The sequence below is a fragment of the Anarrhichthys ocellatus genome, unplaced genomic scaffold, assembly GCF_004355925.1.
Source record: "Anarrhichthys ocellatus isolate YVR2014 unplaced genomic scaffold, GSC_Weel_1.0 scaffold65, whole genome shotgun sequence".
Lineage (NCBI taxonomy): Eukaryota > Metazoa > Chordata > Actinopteri > Perciformes > Anarhichadidae > Anarrhichthys > Anarrhichthys ocellatus.
This window is the reverse complement of record NW_022280095.1, coordinates 1,376,460-1,395,921: the sequence shown is the minus strand read 5'-3', so window position 1 is coordinate 1,395,921 and position 19,462 is coordinate 1,376,460. Positions and strand designations below refer to the sequence as shown.

The 19,462-nt window shown below is 44.0% G+C and overlaps 1 protein-coding gene across 1 annotated transcript in view; it reads right to left on the bottom strand.

Moving 5' to 3' along the window:
- Positions 1–873: 873 nt before the first annotated feature.
- dchs1b (dachsous cadherin-related 1b) overlaps positions 874–19,462 on the bottom strand; it is a 77,962-nt gene continuing 59,373 nt past the window's right edge. The window contains exons 8-29 of the mRNA XM_031872537.1: positions 17,654–18,712; positions 17,213–17,400; positions 16,733–16,829; positions 16,464–16,621; positions 14,076–14,516; positions 13,439–13,734; positions 13,154–13,269; positions 10,988–11,227; positions 10,545–10,670; positions 10,170–10,379; positions 9,381–9,637; positions 9,089–9,295; positions 8,515–8,911; positions 8,273–8,386; positions 7,913–8,124; positions 7,395–7,546; positions 7,036–7,166; positions 6,560–6,846; positions 5,855–5,996; positions 5,539–5,710; positions 5,042–5,451; positions 874–4,920 (exon numbers count right to left, since the gene is read on the bottom strand). Coding sequence (XP_031728397.1) covers positions 2,870–4,920; positions 5,042–5,451; positions 5,539–5,710; positions 5,855–5,996; positions 6,560–6,846; positions 7,036–7,166; positions 7,395–7,546; positions 7,913–8,124; positions 8,273–8,386; positions 8,515–8,911; positions 9,089–9,295; positions 9,381–9,637; positions 10,170–10,379; positions 10,545–10,670; positions 10,988–11,227; positions 13,154–13,269; positions 13,439–13,734; positions 14,076–14,516; positions 16,464–16,621; positions 16,733–16,829; positions 17,213–17,400; positions 17,654–18,712 — 7,463 coding nt within the window. The 3' untranslated portion in view covers positions 874–2,869. The remainder of the gene's footprint in view (positions 4,921–5,041; positions 5,452–5,538; positions 5,711–5,854; positions 5,997–6,559; positions 6,847–7,035; positions 7,167–7,394; positions 7,547–7,912; positions 8,125–8,272; positions 8,387–8,514; positions 8,912–9,088; positions 9,296–9,380; positions 9,638–10,169; positions 10,380–10,544; positions 10,671–10,987; positions 11,228–13,153; positions 13,270–13,438; positions 13,735–14,075; positions 14,517–16,463; positions 16,622–16,732; positions 16,830–17,212; positions 17,401–17,653; positions 18,713–19,462) is intronic.

Sequence of the window (19,462 nt, the reverse complement as noted above, 5' to 3'; positions counted from 1 at the left end):
ACAGAAACACGACACGGCTGTGTGTGATCACCAAATGAGGCAGAAATCCCCAGCAGCTATGCAAACACGTCTGTGCTCCATATGAATAAACATTTTGCAATTATTCAGCTACATCAACATCATATGCCTTTATATGAGCTGGAAGAACTGAATCCACTGGCGACTGGATCTTGGCTGGATCTCAGGTTTCTCCGATACGTTTGAAGAACTTTACTCTATCTTGTGATAGAAACACATTGTGGAGAGCATTTTTAGGATGTAAATTCAGATTTCATTGTAACATTTAGCAGAATATAAAAATCAAATGTCTTATGTATTGTATATTAGTATGTTTGTGATACCAAGTTAAACACATCATGTCAAGTCAGGGGTTTGATATAGATGACCTCAGTCTACTACAGTGGGTGCCATTCTGTAGCCTAATGTCTACTAATTTAATTGTTAGTTTGCAAAAAAATTGAATCTATATATTTGTATTGTGTCTTTTTTTCTTTTCAGTTTTCTTTTTTGTTTTTGTCCATCTCGGTTTCTAAAAACAATGTTGGAAATCATTCTTTTAAATGTGATTACTTGGATTCAATCAAACCAAACCAAATTTAAAATTGATCATATGATCAGATGGTGACCATACTGGGTGTAAGTCTCTGTCTCCTGGCCCACTGCCCTCATAAGGTCTGCTATGATTTTGCCCAAAAGCCAAGTCTGCCCCTCCTTTCAGTAACAGCCCTCTCATAAAACTCTGAAGTTAACACCAGCTCTTCAAAGTTACCATTCACAGCTAAGATAACTGGAAGATTGTTAAACTTTAATTGTTTTTCAGTTCTTCCCTCAAAGCCTTGGTTTGAATTATAAAAAAGAAGAGTCTGACTCCAGTTTGTCAAAAGAGATCAGTAGGAATTTATTATTTGCTTTAGATACATGTACAGCTCTTTCCTTCTGCCATTGCTCCACTGCTCAGTCACTGGCATTCATCTCAAACTGGACTCCAAATGGAGGTCCTCCAACACAGAAATGTTTCTGAAACACCTTGATTATGAGTTGAGAACATGTTGTGCTGGAGCTAGGTCTGTGGCATAGCTTTTAGCTGAACCGGTGCCAGCTTCACATGAGGCGATTTGTAGAGTCATGTTGAACAAAGAACATAGGTAGAAGCCATACCTTTGAAATGCTCCAATTACCTAAAAAGATTAGAAACAGACCAGAGGGATATATACATATTGAAGAATGACAAAGACAGTCTTGAAGCCTTTGCTACACAAGCAGACTGCTACAACTGGATCTGAACAATGTGAGAAAAAAAAGAAGGTGCAGATGATGAGTTAAACACATGGAACCAAAAAACACCTCATCATGTCGGTGACAATCTAGATGAGCGAATCTCACCAATAAAATGCACAGAAAAGAGAGTTAAGATGGAAATTAATTACTACACCGCTTGCTAAATGTATCAGGGCTCATGCATTCAGACGTTTGCTTCCTTCTTGTCTGGCTCATGTGCTACATTTCTCCAAGTTATGCCACTTTCTTGATGAGAATCCCAGCCTTTACATTGCATGTTATTTTTGTTCTGCTGAGACGAACAACTTCACAGTAAAATGCATTTAAGTTAGTTAAGTTAATTGACTTTAGGAAACACTTTCTGTCAAAGACAGAGTTGATCAGCAAATTGAGTTCACCCTGAATAACAAAGGGAATGTGCTGCTGTGCATAACGACAGAGTGATGAACTGCTTGAGAAGCAGGCAATAAGATTGATCACAGGTTTACTTCCAGCTGCTGTTTTAGATTCGTGATGATCTACAATTTGACAAAAAAAGAAAAAAATCTTAAGGTAACAACGCAGCATAGTGTGAGCTGTGCTTGGTTTCCTACTGTTGAAATGTGGCAGCAAGTCCTTTTTTTCATATAAATAATGTTAAAAACACAGAAGTCTCCCTCTCACTCACATCAGAACTGTCACAAGAGTTTCTAAAAACCTAGGAGACACATACAGTACATAGCGTAGCCTGCATACATACAAATATACATATATGCAAATACACAAAAACACTAACCCCTCCATGTTGGAATAATGGCATTTCTGGATCTGAAATCATAATTTCATATAAAAATATATAAAAAAAAAAGTTTAAAAAAAAAGTGTCATCTGAATTGGTGAGAAAAACAATAATCTCCATTGCTGTCCCACTGTGTGACGCATTGCCAATTCAAAGAATCAGTGTCTTTGTGAACACACACCGTTTGTCAGTCCATGGGATTCACATACATGTCCAAAGGCCTTTTTAAAGAGGCCACATAAGTTTAATACTGGAGTGTAAAAATGTCCACAGACACAAAGAGAGGAACAAGGTCCTTAGCTCTCTGGCCAGCCAGCGAGGTAACATGAAAACTACACATCTAACTATCTACACACTAAGGGATCTCCGACTGCAGGGCATGGTAAGTGCACATTCCCATGGAGAGGTCAATTTATCTCTAAACCCTGATCAGTTCATTGAGATCTGCGTCATTGTTGGTATGGAAGGGTGGGCTGGTCCTGTCAACCCAGGCACATGTTCCACTTTTGTGTATTCCTGTAACAATGCAGACCAAAGGAAGTACTTGAAAGAATGCAAATATTCTACCAGGAGACCAGAGTTAAGTATGTCTTTGTGGTGTTTATTGTCCAAAATTCATATGGTCGGACACGGCACAACATTTCTGTCTGGACATTTGGGAAACCTTCATTGTCATGATGAAAACAATGGTTTCTGAGAATGATGTCTCCACTTGCTTCCTTTTGTTCCATGAAAAAGAACAGTCGAAAGGATGCTCCATCATTCTTTGTTCAGGTTGTCTGTCTTAAAATTCTTCCTTAAATAGTTTTTCTATCATATTCTCATCTCGCGATCGGGACTCTGGTCCAGTGAGGGCTCCCTGGTGCTGATCATGGATGCTGAGGGCCCTTGATTGACACCAAAGGGAGAAACAGCTGGAGATCGAGCTGCCAAAGGAGACAGTGAAGGGGAGAAGCTGGGGGACATTGCTGCTGATGAAATGGATCCCTCGTGACTGATAGGGGACCTGCGGAGTGAGGCCAAGTGGGGGAATGTCCGTCCAATGACAGGGACCTTGGGGGGGACTGACATAGCCCCTGGGTGAGCCACTGATGTGATGAGTGGTGGAGGGTCAATTCTAGGTTTTGGATCCATTTTGTGCTTGGGCTGGAAGGGTTGGCGAGGATTCTGGCTCTGCTGGGCAGTTTCATCTTTCAGCCTGGCAATCTCTGTGAAGACATTAGCCAGAGGCTGGAACTGAGGGCACCAGTTGAGTAGGTAATCCCAGTTATAGCTTCCGCGGAGCTCCTCGTCACTGGCAACGATAGCTGTGAGGGAACCACCCACTGAAGGTTTGCCATCCTCAGGGAAGGAGTAATCCTTGGGGAGGGAAATGTTGAGGCCGCGGCCTACTCCTAGGTACCCTCCTCCCTCGTCCCTATAGACTGGGAGTTGGCCAGAGAGCAAGGTCCCACTGAGACTGCCTCCCAGTTTCTTTCCTTTGAACCAGGTGCTGCCTTCCAAAGCAGCAGGCTCACAGGAGATATCAGAGAGCTGATCAGCATCCTGCTGAATTCCAGAGTCTGGTCCTCTGGCAGAGATGTGCTCCTGCATAGACGAGGTGATGGAGGCAACACGGGGGTACTCGTTTATCATCCTGATCTCATCATCTTCCGCTGCCTCAGCTGATCCTCTTCCACTGGAGTGAGAAGGATCCAGAGAACCCCCTCTAGTGTAGGGTCCACCACCAGCCCCACCCTGTTCTCCAGCATAGCCTGGCAAGGCCTGGTGGTAGATCCTCTCCCCTCCTGGTCCTGAGTTGCAATCATCCAATTTCTGCAGAGCAGTTCCTGAGGCTACAGTTCTGTTTCCTGCATCCTGGGCCTTCTTCCTCCTGCGTGACTTGACAAGGAACACCACCACAGCCATGATCACAAGCAACACGATAAAACCAAGAGACGCAGCAATGATGCTAATCAGCAGGATGTTGACATCGGGGGCAAGGCCATAGTTGGTGTTTGTGACATCGATGGAGACCGGGGCTGAAGCGGTGCGAGATGTATCTAGAGGACTGTGAGCTTTCACATCCACGGTCATGAGCCTGGTTTCCCGTTTGGTCCTGCCAGAGCCGCTGCTACTACTGCTGCTGCCTGAGCCGTCCAACTTGAGGAAAATGACCCCAGTGGTTTTGTTTACATCAAAGTACTGAGAGCTGGAGGGAAGAGAATAGAGAACAATACCATCCACCCCTTCATCCTCATCATTTGCCTGGACCTGGCCAATGCTCTGGCCTTTCTTAGCACCCTCTGGGACTTCAAAGGAGAAATCAGAGGATGTGAAGAGTGGGTCATACTCATCCTCACCTGTGACGAACACCTGAACAGTTACAGTGGCTGAGTAGTTTCCTGAATCTACTGCCACTGCTACAAAGTTAAAGGAGTTGACCTTCTCAAAGTCAAATGGAATTTTGCTTTTGATTTCTCCAGAGTTCTGGTCCACAGTGAAGCTGTCTTTTCCCGCCACAGACCGCTCCACGATGTAGTACCTGAGTTGACCATAAACTCCTGTGTCATGATCTATGGCATGTAGAACTGTCACAGCTGAGTTTGCTGGTTGGTTTTCTTTGATACTGACTGTCAGGACTTCCACAGGAAAGAACGGATAATTGTCATTTACATCTTTGACCTCAACAATGACTGGAGCTAGTGCAAAGTGACCCTGCCCATCTGTGGCCTGGATGATGACAATATGTGTGGACCGGTGCTCACGGTCGAGTGCTCGTTGAAGCCGTAAGGCTCCAGTCCACTGGTCCATGGTAAACAAGTTCACTTCATCACCAGAGCTGATAGTGTACTGGACCTCAGCATGGGGAGTTGAGTCTGGGTCTGGCAAAAAGGCAAAGACAGAGTATAGTGAATTAACTGGGAGACAAAGTAAGAGAGGAATATTGGCAAAGGGAATAGTAATTGAGAGATAACTGGACAAAAAGATAAGACTTTTGCCCACCTGTAGCAGTCAGTCGTATGATCTCAGTCCCGGCGGCAGCTCCCTCACTCAGTGACACAGCATATTCTGCTCTGCTGAACACTGGAGGGTTATCATTCACATCGCCAATGGTGATCACCGCAGCAACACTAGAGCTCCTCTGGGGCACACCACGGTCTGACACCACCACTGTGAGGTTGTAAAGTGGCTTGGTTTCAAAGTCAAGCCCCTCAGCCAACAGCAGAGTCCCAACTGTCTGAAAGCCACGCCCCTCCAGGAACCGTACACTGCTTTCGATCTGGAATGCATTTCCCTCATTTCCGTTGGCAATAGCAAAGTCAAAGCCACAGTTTTCTCGTGAGAGGTCGCTGTCAAAGGCCTCAAAAGTCAGAACTGTTGACCCTGGGATGGTATCCTCGGAAACTGTAGCCCTGAAGACAGAAAAACATCCCATTTGTAAGGCCAGCTGTTTCGGGTTAAATCATAACGCATCCAGAATCTAATAAATGTAGACTGACTTGTAATCTGATTGGTGAAACACAGGAGCGTTGTCATTGACATCAGAGATTTGGACCTGGACAGTGGTGAGGGAGGAGAGCGAAGGCGACCCTCCATCACGAGCTTCAATGACAATACTGACTGACGGACGTTCAGGGTCGAACTCCGCTCTGTGATTGATGAACAGGGTTCCTGGACACAGAGGGCAAAAAGAGGGATTCAGACATTGTGCTGGGGAAGTTGCTTTCAAAATGTAATGAATTACATATTACTTTCTATTGAAACTGGAAACTTAGGGATTTCAACTATATCAGGGAGGATGCCAGTGCTGTCTACCGTTGTTGGGGTCAATGTAGAAACCCCCCTGGGTTGATGAAGTCACTCTGTAGGTGATCTTTCCATTCTCTCCAGAGTCCCTGTCAGTCGCTGTTACGGTGATGACTACACTTCCTGGTGGTGTGTGCTCAGGCAGAGTTACCTGAGGTACATAGATATTAATAACAACATTTGAGCATCAGGGCAAAATAAACAAATAAGTCAACAACAGTTTGCTTAACTACTGTAATACATTTCCCAAAAGTGAACAGGGACTAAACTCACAGAGGGGAACATTGTATTTCATATTTTAATTCCTGTTTTTCCTTTCCTTGTGTTAATGTTGAAGTCATTTCCTGAGACAAAGACGTAAATATTATAGAGGCTGATCTCTGCAACCTTTCCCCAGTCAATATTAGGCAGTTAACTTTTATCACCCCCTCTGTGTGCACCTTGGGACTGTACATGTGTTTTTTTACAGTGTGTGTGTACATGTCTACAAGTGCAATGCTCTCCTCCTGCTGTAGTCTGTTGCAGAGAAACTGTTTCTGAATTGAGTTCAATCAAACTTTTAAAAAAATTAAACACACGTATTCTGTAAATTTCAGGCAGCAAGTAGGATGTAATGGTCACATCAGACTTCTTACAACACGCATTAAATTTGATATATGATCAATATACCTGAATTAAACAGAGCATTCGTTTTAGATTTATAAGCCACGTTACCTGATAGAGATCATGGGTGAATGCAGGTGCATTGTCATTAATATCCTCCACCAGTATTGTAATGTTAGCCTCAGTCTGGTGCTGGCTGTCTGTGGTTCTGACAGTCAGGGTGTACCACGTCTTCTCCTCAAAGTCCAGAGGGGCAGTGAGTGATACGCCTCCACTGTAGCGGTGAATCCCAAACTTGCCTAAGGCTGTTGGGTCCAGCTGCAAGGAGTAGGAGAGGGCAGGACTGGAGTCGACATCGTTACCTGTCACAAGAGTGATCTCTGTGCCAATCAACATATCTGATAGGTAGAGAAAGAGATTGAACAAAAACATGTTAGCTGCGTTTAACGTCCTGTGGATAAAAGAATGTTTTTGCAGTATTTATAATGTTCATTCATCATAAACCCACCTGTCTGGTGACAGAATTTGTTTCGTAATGTATTTGCAGTAAGCTAAAGATCAAAATTCCTTCAAATTTAAGTCCTTACTCTCTGGGATCCGGATTTCCTGAGGCAAGGGAATAGTGGGACTGTTGTCATTCTGGTCAACAATGATCACTGTCAATGTGGCCGAACCAGCCAGTCGTGGACTTCCTCTATCAGTTGCTGTAACTACAAGCCTGTGGGTGGACAGAAAAAAGCGGGTCTTATTACATGTGTGGTTCTTAAAGTGGAATTCTAATATTGGTGATGACAGAGGAAATGTAAACAGAAACATACAATGATGTATACAAAATTGACTTTGCCTGTACACACGCCATTGAGCAGTTAAAATATATATCTCTCCTCAAAATGTGCACATAGAATGTATGTTGGAGAGGTTTATTCAACCGCAGATCTGTTCTCACTTGGTCTGGGTAAAGATCTCACGGTCCATGATGGCCGCTGTGGTGATGCTTCCTGTCATCGGGTCGATCTTGAACAGGCCGCTCATGCCTGATGACTGGATGGAGTAAGTCACCTGACCATTTTGGCCCTGATCCACATCCTCCGCCATCACCTGGAAGAAGGTAGAGGAGAGGGAAAAAAGAGAGAATGATGAAAATGAATTTTGACTCTTGGGAAAACTCCAGTAAGCCTAATACCTGTATGACTTTTGCATTATTACTTCCGCCAAGGAGGTTATGTTTTCAGTTCAGTTTGTTTATCTGTTTTTCAGCAGGATGACAAAAAAAATACTGGCCGTATTTCCATGAAACTTGGTGAAAGGGTGTATCATGGGCGAACGAAGAACCCAATAAATTTGGAGTGGATCCAAACCACAGGACGGATACATACGGATACATTATTTTTCACTTATGAAAACGTCCTTGCGCTCTGAGAGTGGCCTTCTAGTTTATTGTTCAGTTTTCAAATTTGGAAGTACCTGTATGATTGGCATCTCATATCCCTGTGCCTCTCTCATGTAGGCCACATAGTTCTGCAGCTGAAAGCGAGGAAGGTTGTCATTGACATCCTGCAGGATCAAGTTGATAGCCATGAAAGATGTGGAGGACAACGTTTCAGCCTTCACAACTAGACGGAGCCTGGGGGCGTCTTCAAAGTCCAGACCCTTGGAGCTCTGCACCATGATTTCACCTGGAGATTTGACAAAAATCATCACGTCATGAAATAATCAAATGTCTCGTTTAACTGTTTGTGTTTATAGTTTTTCTATTATCCACATCTCATTTACATCTATGGGACATAATACTTAAAAATGATTTTGTTTTATTTGAAGTTTCACCTGATGAGGAGATGATGCGGAAGGCCTGCTTTCTATTCCCACTGAACAGGCTGTAGTTAATACCCTTTCGTGTGCCATCCGGGTGTTGAGCCTGAGCCTGAGCCACAGCAGTGCCTGAATTTTTGAGGAAGAGCAGAGGACATTTTCCTTAACAGTGACAGCAGAGAGAGTAAAGTGTGAAGGTAGAAAATTTGTCTGAGACGATAATTCTAATCCTTAATAATACAGTATTAATGTCAGACCTTGCATGGCGTTCTCCTGTAGACTGACGTCTCTGGCATTCCTAGAGAAGCGAATACCGCTGTACTCCACATCCTTCACGTAAATCACCACCACTCCCTGGGCAGACTGAGCTGGACTGCCCTGGTCCATGGCCTCCACTATCAGGGTCCTCTGAGCCTGGGTCAGATCCCCCAGTGGCTTGGTGGCCTGGATCTCACCAGTCAGGGAGTTGATGCTGAAGCCCTTGACTGGCATGGCGAAACGGTAAAAAACAGAACCGTTGGCTCCAAAGTCTTTATCCTCGGCCTTCATGGTGGCTAGAACCCGCTGGGAACGCCTGCTGGACACTTCGATGACCAGCGGATCCTGGAGGAAGAAGGGAGTGTTGTCGTTCACATCTAGGATGGTGACTGCCACCTAGAAGAAAGAGGTCACATGTGGATTAATTGCAAAATGAATTGCTAATTTCTTGTCAATGCAATGTAGATTTAAAAAAATTAAAATCTCCTAAATCGTACATGTGAATCATAAATTCAAAACCTTTTCAATACAATGAGTCAACTGAACACCTTCAACATCTAACCCATCATTTACCTGAGCAGAGGTGTTCCTGGGTTCAGCAGGTGAAAGGTCAACAGCAAAAACCTGGAAGCTGTATGACGCCCTTTTTTCCCGGTCCAGAGGTGCGGATGTGGTGATAGCACCAGAGCTCTCATCCACACCGAACGCTCCGTGCGCCTCTCGGCTTAGAAAGTACAGAACTTTCCCATTCAGGTCATCATCAGCATCTGTGGCGGACACCTGGAAATAGACAAATATATTTTTTAGGGTTACATGAGTACTATTGACGTATGAAGACTTTTGTTGAATTCCCATTTCCGCTTACCTCCAGGACTTTGGACCCCTCTGCAGCATCCTCTGACACTTCCACAGAGTAACTACTTCTGGTGAAGACAGGGCTGTTGTCATTGACATCCAGCACTTTGACTTCCACTGTCACAGTAGAGCTGAAAGCAGGGCTGCCTCGGTCCGTGGCCACCACCTCCAGAGTATATTCAGCTCCGGTCTCCCTGTCTAGGCCGCGTGATGTGGACAGGGCTCCCGTGCTGGCGTGGAGGTGGAAATCTCCATCAGGGTCCCCAGCTGGTTGAAGGATTCATATGGTAGAAAAAAAAAATCTTTAAAAATCCAGTGTTAAAAGCATCTCTGCCAACTCTGCACTTAAGTCAGAGTTTGAATGTGCTCCAGAGAGGTTTATGGAATATATTATATTTGAAATAATACAGAATAATGTCAGGAGCGTGTCTTGGGTAAGTGTTCGGAGATCTGATCTTTCATATGGTAGGAATAGAGCACTGTCAAAAGCAATACATTGGTCCAAATGCTGCATGTATCCCCTCTCTACTATATACCAAATATATTCTGGAACACTGTCAGTAGAACTTCAGATATTACAGAAAATGGTCCATGGAAACCTGATGGCTAATAAAAAAGAGATTAAGCTGCTAAAAAGCCTGAAAAAACAAGAGAAATTCCCTGTCTCTCACAGGATATTGTTATTTCCACATTTGACACACCCTCGTACAGCAATTACAGTAATTATGGTGAACTAGATCACTCTTTAAAACCATTCTAATACAATATTTGGATTAGACACACAATACCAGTTTCTCACCAGTGATCTTGTACTCCAGCTCTCCCCCAGGACCTAAGTCAGGATCTGTGGCCTTGAGAAAGCAAAGCTCTACAGCGGCCTGGTTCTCCGGCATCTCCAGTCCGTACCATGGCTTTGCAAAGACCGGAGCGTTGTCGTTCACATCCTGCACCTCCACGCGCACTACAGCCTTGGCAAAGTTAGGAGGCATCCCTCCATCCCTGGCATACACTGATAAAAGATACAAATTGTTAAGCTGATGAGATGTTGTAACCCATTCAACATTTTAAACTAATGTAGGCTGTTTGAGGTGTTCTGTGGGAATCAATGAGCTTGAGCTCCATTAGTATTTAACAGGTCAAATAGAGTTGTGTAAGACAATGGATCTAGTAGTACCAGTGAGAGTGTAGTGATCCTGAAGCTCTGCATCCAGTTCCTTCGTGGTGGTGATGACTCCTGTCATAGGGTTGATGATGAAGCCTTCCTCTGTCACACCTCCATATGTCACTTGGCCATTAGAACCTGCATTGAAACACAAGTCAGACAAACATTTAAATAAAGTTAAAGGGCTGTGCAAAACTGGCAATAAAGCAAATAGGCTACATTCAATCAGAAATATTTATTTCTTTTGATGCTCCCAAATGAATTCTTACTTGACTTCATCCATAAGTATTACTGACAAAGAGGAATAAAGTGTTGTGGGGTTCATATTGAATCTATAGACAATATTTGTGTTTTTTTTAAAGTATATATCGAAAAATAATTTTTTGTCCCTAATGTACTACATGTTCCCTTTCTGTCTAGACAATACAGTAGTAATATGAGACATTTAAACCAACCTTGGTCCCGGTCAGTGGCAGTAACTGTCAAAACAGTTGTTCCTGGTCCGTGGTTTTCCATCACTTGAGCTTCAAACTCTGCTTGCTGGAACAACGGAGCTTCATCGTTCACATCAATGACCTGCACACACAACAGCTGAGTAGTGGAAAGCTGAGGTATCCCATGATCCTCCGCCACAATGGTCAGATTGAATATTTCCTGGTCTTCCCGGTCCAGTGCTTTAAGGACGGAGAGAGAGCCTACAAGAGAGAGAAAAGAGTAAACGTTGTAAAACCACCTTTCCTGGATTACGTCACTTAAAATGTTTATTCTCATTTGAATATTTTTTCTCAACGTGTGTGTTTGGATTATTTCTGTGACCATGTACTTTTGTGTACCGGAGAGAGGCAGTAATTGTGTGCCTAGCAGGACTAGTAAAAACTAAACTTTTACAGCTTTGCTTTATGAGAGTTTCCACAGTAAGTGAGAGACCACAGCCAAGCTTTTAAATTATGGCACTTTGAATATGTATTCAAATGTGAATGAATGCTTTATACGTGAACATGTAGGATTATTGTTAGTGCAGGCATGCAGGAAAACACACGCAGAGTCCGGAGCACAACCTGGAACTACATAGTTGCCAACTCAAATCAACCTCCCCTAAAACTTGGTTATTGTTTTTTTTTCGTACAACATTTTAGTATCTGCACGCCTTTAAATCTGTAAGGCATTAGTTGGTGTGTTTATGTGTGTGTTTTATTTAAATCGAGCTGGTTCACATAAGACCACCACTTCTCAGACTCTGGCCTCAGTTACTCTCCCACCTTTTATGTGGACACCCCACATGCCTGTCATCACCCAAACTACAAGGAGGGTCAGTCAAAGTGAGAGGCAATATGAAATGTGTGTGTGTGTGTGTGTGTGTGTGTTTACTGTTCACAGCAGTGTGCACGTTTAGCTGGCATGCGGTGCCTGAGACGTGTGTAATTTACAAATGCTTCAGCATGCCAAACACATACATTGTTTGTGAAGCTGAGGCTCTGATGTTGCTGTGTGGTTTTGCTATATACTGTAGCTCCCCTGTTTCAGTTCTTCCGGAGATCTTTAAAGATACCAAATATGTCATACTGAATTTTAGCAAAATAAATGTAGTGCTGAAGCCATACAAAATGGTGTCTTTATTATTCTACTTAAACAAGATATCGAATATAAAATATATGATACAAAGAGCATGAATACAGTGTTTTATCCAGTTTTGAAGCTACCCGCATAGAAATCAGGGGTCATGTAAGAAATGTTAGCTTCCAAGTGGTACAGCAGTTGTAATGTGAAACAACTGAAAGTTCACAGTGGCAGAGCAGCCGTATAATGTTTAAGCATTAATCAGGCTAATGATACCCTTACATCAGCCAAGAAGTTTGGTAAATGTCTTTGCAAAACAAAGATAATCTGCTATTACAGCTATTATTAACCATAAGCTTAACACCACACAGTTTGAGAAACAAACCAGGAGTGAAATCAACCCCTGCTCATGCACCAGACACTTGACAGTAATGAAGTAAAGACTTTCTCACATCTGGAAGCTGCATTAGGTGCGTCTTATGGTTCTTAATCCCATCTCAGTCAGTGCTGAGCACACCTACACCACCGAGCGTCGAGATGATGATGAGATTACACACACACACACATATATAAGATATCAAAGGGTGTCCACGTCCCTAGCCCAAATTAAGATCGGTTCCCATGAAGAAATCCGTCAAGGAAAGAACACCAAAGCATTATTCAAGTGAAATATTGCTCTAAGGCATTGAAATATCATCTAGTAAAGAGCGTTATTTGGGTTATGAGTGTTTTAGCAGTTGAGAGCCTGTAGATGCAGCACTTCAGTGCGTAATTATGATCTTCTGGAAAGTTTTGTTCATCCAGGGGGCTTCCACGGGTGGGATGCTGATTATCTATCAATCATGAAACCCTCACAGAAAAGGGCCACATACTCTGCTGTGTTAAATCATTCAAAGCAGGATTGTAAATGCACGAAATGATGTGGTGAATTTGATCCTAATCATTTCTTGATGGAGTGTAAATTGGGTATTTATGGGAAATCACCCGTCTCCACGGACCCTGTTATAGTATTGGAACATTTTGATATTTTTAGATGTCGTGACTCACGCGAAAAATAAGCTTACCAGTGTTGGGGTTCAGACTGAAGCGTCCGGCGCTGTTGCCTGCCTGGATTCTGTATGACACTCTGCCATTTTCTCCTTCATCTTCATCTCGAGCCATCACATACAAAATCACAAACCTGTCAATAACGATTCAAATAAAATGTTAGATTAGAACAAGCCCTTTGAAGCTTGGGGCCATGAAAGTAAATGCATTGATTAGTTTTTAACAGGCTTATTGAAAGTTCTTCTTGACATAAAACTGTGTTACGGTATCAAAATCAATCTACAGCGAGACAAGCTCCTCACCCTACAGGCTGATCCTCCATAACGCTGACTGCAGACGGAGAGCTGAAGACCGGAGCGTTGTCGTTCTCGTCTGTCACAAACACCCGGGCGGTGACTGAACCCCAGCGCCTCTGAGAAGGATCCACTGCCTGGTCTGTGGCCCGCACCACGAGGTAGAGGGAAGGTGTTGACTCACGATCCAACTTCTGCCCAAGGGTCAGGACTCCACTGGAGGGGTCGAGGGTCAGGAGGTCTGGCGTGTCAGGCCAGTGGTGCTCTATGGAGTAGTGCAGCTCACTGTTGGGTCCACTGCCATCCTATAAAAAAATCAAACAGATGAATTAGACAGTGAGTGGAAATTTGGATTCAGCAAGCAAAATGACAAATGATAAGAGAGAAAGTTCATTCTTAACCTTTGAAATAAAAGTTTTTAAAAGATAATCTTGACTTTCTATTTCATTTCCAGAGATTTCATCACATTCTCCATCAGTGGATGAAGTTTGCATACTTCAGTCACATGATGACATCTGAGGAAATCTCTTCCACTGATGTGCGATATGATTAAAACCTCAAAGGAAAATAACAGTGGACCTAGATTGATAAATCACTGGTTAACATTTCACATATTCTTTAGCAGATGGTATATTCTGTTTCCCACCTGATCCACAGCCTGGAAAGTATATATAGAAGCCCCTGGCTGTATGTTCTCTGGGATCACAATGCTGACGGGGTCTTCTGTGAACTGGGGAGCATGGTCATTGCTGTCCTGCACGTTGATGTCCAGCTGCACCAGGTGGCTGCTGGGAAACGCCTGGGAGAAGTCAGACACCTCGATGTGCAGCCTGTACCTCGACCCCTTCTCGTAGTCGAGCTCGCGCACCAGGTACACATCGCCCTTTAAGCGGTCCACCATGAAAGTCCCATCCCGGTCTGACCCCCCAACAACCAGGTAGGTCACCTGGCCTTCCAACACATTAGATTCATACTGGTCATGTGGACGGACAGAGCCAATGATGGAGCCCGGAGCAGCTCCTTCGACTGTGTTCAGGGTCATGGAGAGCATGTTGGGCTTAGGGTTGGACCGAGAGGAGCTGAGGACCTGAAAGAAAGGAAACTCCGGTCAAACAGGCTGATTTTAATGTAAGCATGTCTTTACTCATGTCATGCAATCACTCTTTACTTTAATCATCCATGTATCTATACCAAAACAGAGTGAAAAAACTGCGACAAAAACATTTCATCTATACTTTTATTGTCAACAACGTATAGAAGAAATGTGTCAAGGCGAATGCTGTGCTGTTAATGTTGCTGGATCTGATTTCCTTTGGTATTCTGCAGACAATAAAGCTATATGACTCTCACCCCAGCCCATCCCCGAACATAGCCTTGGGCTGTAATCTGTTTCTGCTTTGTTGTTATTACTATAATAACCCTCACAGGCATCCTCATTGTGCATGAAGACATTATCTACAAAACTTCCAGTAAATATCTTGATACTGTGGCATTCTGGCTTCAAGATGAGAGTCGGGGTTTGAGATCCGTGACAAAATAATGAAGAGTGTAATGCAAGGGGAAACTGTAATTATTGCAGTTCAAATGATGCAGAGCAATAAGTTCAGCCTCCATATGTCGTAGTCCGGTCAGATGGGAAACAAGTGCGTGATAGGGCCACTCTGAGCAACAGCCTCAGGGTTCGATATTATTCTGGGACAGATTAAAGAGCCCCGAAGACAGCAAACATAAGCAGATTTTAACAAGCTGTGGTTTCATCATCAAAAAATCCATACACACACACACACACACACACACACACACACCATACCCCTTTCATTACCAAGATATGTGAATGCGATGAATTGCATCTTTATGGTGTCTTTATCATACGTGAATAGCAAGGATAAACCTAAAGGAGGAGAGAAGTGATATGGATGATGTGCATAAGTTAGCCTCATGTGCAGACTAAAAAAACTGACTATGTGCAGACATTTTAAGATAAAATGCATACAAAACTACATGTAAAGTGCCAAGAGTTATTGGCTTCTATCTTTTTTTAAAGCTAGAAAATAGAACCATGTCCTTTTATTTTCTTCTGTGATACATTGGTTGTACCCAATGCCTACAGTACACACGCAAGCTAGCGAGTGTACTGTAGTACTGACCCTGTGTCTGATTTTACCCACAGCTATGTGAAACGTTATCTCAAAATCATTATCTGGAAATGTTACCTCACGAGAGTGTTTTGAACACGTCATTTCAGTCGGTGTGTCTGCGAGCATGTGTGTATCACTGCCTGCTACCGTACAGCGGTGTATTCCCTTTCTCTCTGTGTGATTTGATGCAGCTGGCTCTCATCAAATCTCATCTGGTAACATTTGATTCCAAGGAGCCTGTTTCCCCTCTGTCTAATCTCAGTGTCGCACAAGTAGGGCACAGGTGAAATCTAAGGCAAGCACTCCTGCTGTAATTAGCATCCTTTTCCTTTCTGAAATCACATCACATACAAACAGTGAGCTCAACGTTCCACAGTCAAAGCAAACCACCACCCATCTCTGTCTAAAAGCCTCTGTGGCAGGACAATTCTTTCTCCTGCTGGTGAATTCCTGATAATATATGTTGATATGCTGGATTGACCCTCCAACAGAAAGTTCAGAGCAATAACTCAGTCCAGACCAGCTCCCTCTTGTAGCTCCGGGTTTCTCACCTTGGGTTTTGGTTACGCCACTAACCTTTGGAGCAGGAAACACACACTAGATTGGATAGATGCTTTTGTTTGTGCAGGCACAGGTTCAGCTTCTCTCCTTCTCATATTTATCTCCTTTTCTAATTCCTTTGACAGTTATACTGTTCACATTGTGCACAGTTTGAGGAAATTACTCGCAGCAAGGAATGCAAAAGGACTGAGGTAATGTGTAGATGTGACAGCTTTAAGTTTGGCCACCATATTGGGCTTTGTTTCCAACTGCCCAAGGCTTCAGAAATGTTTTGAAGACACAACAAATGTGCAAGCACTTGCCCGAGGATATTAAAATGTACAGATTGTGTTTACCTGTATCCGTAGCTGGCAGGTGGAGCTGAGGCCAGGTGTGCCGTGGTCAGCAGCAGTCACAGTGAAGGTATACTCGTCTCGCTCGACCGATCTCAGAGGGGAAGCGGTTCTAAGCTCGCCACTGGTCGGGTGAAGGGAGAAACGCTCTGCTCTGGAGCCTTCAGAGGATGCAACATATATGAATATCAGCTCAGATACTTCAGGGAATGATGATGAAACACTGGTTACACAGACTTTAACAAGTGGTTGAAATGTAACTGATGACTCACCTGATAATGAGTAGTATACGGTCCCATTCTCTCCTTCGTCTGGGTCTTTAGCTGTCACTGTCCCTAAGACTGTCCCGGATGGAAGCCCCTCCATCACCTACAATGGAGAGGGATTGTTACTCATTATATTGTCTTTCTCTGACATACTGTGCCTTATCTATGGACAGTATCTTCCTCTTACGTTTGTTTCTACTCCTTACCTTGTCTACTTGCCTCTCTAGCACGATGATTGTTGCTTATAAATCATAGAATAACTCTTTACCGCCTTCAAAAATGAAAAGTAACTTTAAGAAATGTGTTTACTTCAAACAGTTATTGGAAAACTCAAACAGTATAAGTGAAGTCAATTGGGAATGACGGTAACAAAACAATATTGCTGCTGTCTTGTGAAATCCTAGCTGGGATAGCATTTCTCAATGGGTTGAGTTATGGATCTCTTTCTGCCCTCACCTGATTTATCTGATGTCCCTTCATTCTCACCTGATGGAGCAGCTCCCTGTCCGGCCTGGTATGTGTGAAACTGGGGGCGTTGTCATTTTCGTCCAGCACACTGATATGAGCGGTGCCGGTGGCGCTGCGAGGAGGCGTACCCCCATCCTGTACGACCACAACGAGCTGGTAGCTGGACTGCTGCTCTCTGTCCAAGGCGAGGCGGGTGCTAATCTCCCCTAAAGAAAAATAGAAAGAGAGAAGGCCTCAGCGTTCATTACTTTTAATAGTTAGGGAATAATTACCATGTTAATTTAATAGTCTAACAGCAAATCATTGATTCCTCAAGGGAAATCATGTTGGAATTAGTCCTGCTGATGGAGTAACTACATCCCAGCAAGTGTAACACAATTCCAGTAAACTGCTTCATAAGTACTATTACTCTTCTTAAATTCAAATATAAAAAGGCTATGATATGGTGTTCGTATTCACCTGTTTGCGAGTTGATCTGAAAGTGCCTGTCGGTGTGCAGCAGCCTGTAGGTGAGTCGAGCATTTAGTCCTGCATCTCTGTCCGTTGCAGACACCCTTCCAAAGCCGGTCCCTGCCAGCAGGTTCTCTCTGACAGCTAGGAACACCCTCTCCTGGCTCAGTCTTGGGGAATTGTCATTCTCATCAGTTACCGTCACCCTGACTGCGGCACTGCCAGTTCTGCCCGTCCCTCCCGGACCTGAAGTTGCCAGGACAGTCAGCAGGTACATGTCTTTGACCTCTCGGTCCAGAGAGCTACGAACAAACAGCCACCCACTATCTGGCATGATGCCAAAACCTGCAGCGTCACCGTCAGGCCTAAGCCGGTAGGAAATAGAGGATGAAGAAGATGACGAGGAGCTTCCTCCATTCCTGGAAGCCTCTCTGTTGAGTGCTCGAACTTGGAGGAAACGTGTGTTGAGGGGGGTGTTTTCCCGTAGCTCCACGCGGTAGGTCAGGGTGTCAAAGTTGGGGCCTTGTGCATCTTGCGCCTGGATGTGGACCACAAGGGTGAAGGTGGAGCTGAGCTGAGGTGCTCCGCCATCCTTGGCAACCACCTGAAGGTCATAGCGTGGAACACTTTCATAAGAAAGACTCCCAATCAGACGTACCTCCCCGCTGCCCCGGTCAACACCAAACGTCCTCTGGCCACCGCTACCTGCAGCCCCAGCAGAGACCAGGTCGAAGCTGAGCTGACCGTTATGACCAGAGTCCTTGTCGGTGGCCTGAATGCTGTAGATAACAGTCCCCATTTTGGTGATCTCAGGTAAAAGCAGGGACTCTGATGAGGAGGGGAGGAAGGTGGGGGCATTGTCATTGACGTCTGAAATGGTTATCCGTACCCGGCTGGTTCCATATGCTGGAGGAGACCCGGAGTGCGCCTGGATCTCCAGGTCACGACTAGAGCAGGTCTCGTGGTCCAGAGGAAGGGCAGTGCGAATGGTACCAGAGGCACTGTCCACTGTGAAGTAACCATCAGGGTCTCCGGAGGAGATGGTGTAAAAGATATCCTGAGAAACGCCTGCATGGAGGACACAGACAGCAAAATAAAGAATGAGAAAAGGGCAGTCAAAAAGGGACGAACAATAGAACCCAGGGTGTTTACAATTATATAAAACAGAGAAAAGCAGCAAATAATCTCCTTTGGAAAACTGGAACCAGCAAATCTTTAGCATTACTGCGTGATAATTTCTGCGTATGATCAATCAACTAAACCTTTCACCACAAGACGGGATGGAGAGAGTTTCAATATCCTTTGTGCAGCTGTTGATTATCCAATTCGTTTTAGCTTAATGTAAACACATCCGACACATGAAAAATTCAGACGACAGATCCATATCCGCTTTCAGTTGACAGGGATGTGGTGTGTGTATTATTATCGTAAGTGTTAACGAAGGGCCGGATTCACTCAAAGGGGGATGAGGGGGTAGAATTACTGAAAGCCTTGTGCAGTTACACAGACAGAGATAAATGTTCTTCTGTCCACGACAGCACTGAAAACACTTTATTATGACTCCCACTCAGAATTACACGCCCATCCAAAGTCATTTCTCCATCATTAATAATGAAAGAAAATAAAAGTCTGGCCACAGTGAAAATGATCCCCTGTGAAGCCCACGCGTTGAGATGGATGTGATTTCTTAATGGAGTGTGTGCTCTTATTGCTTGAGTATTTCCACAACTGCTGGAGTGAGAAGGAAGACATCATACACTCTCCAGCCCATTAGTGCATTTTTGTCCTGGTACTTGTCGGAAAGATGAAACCAGGTAC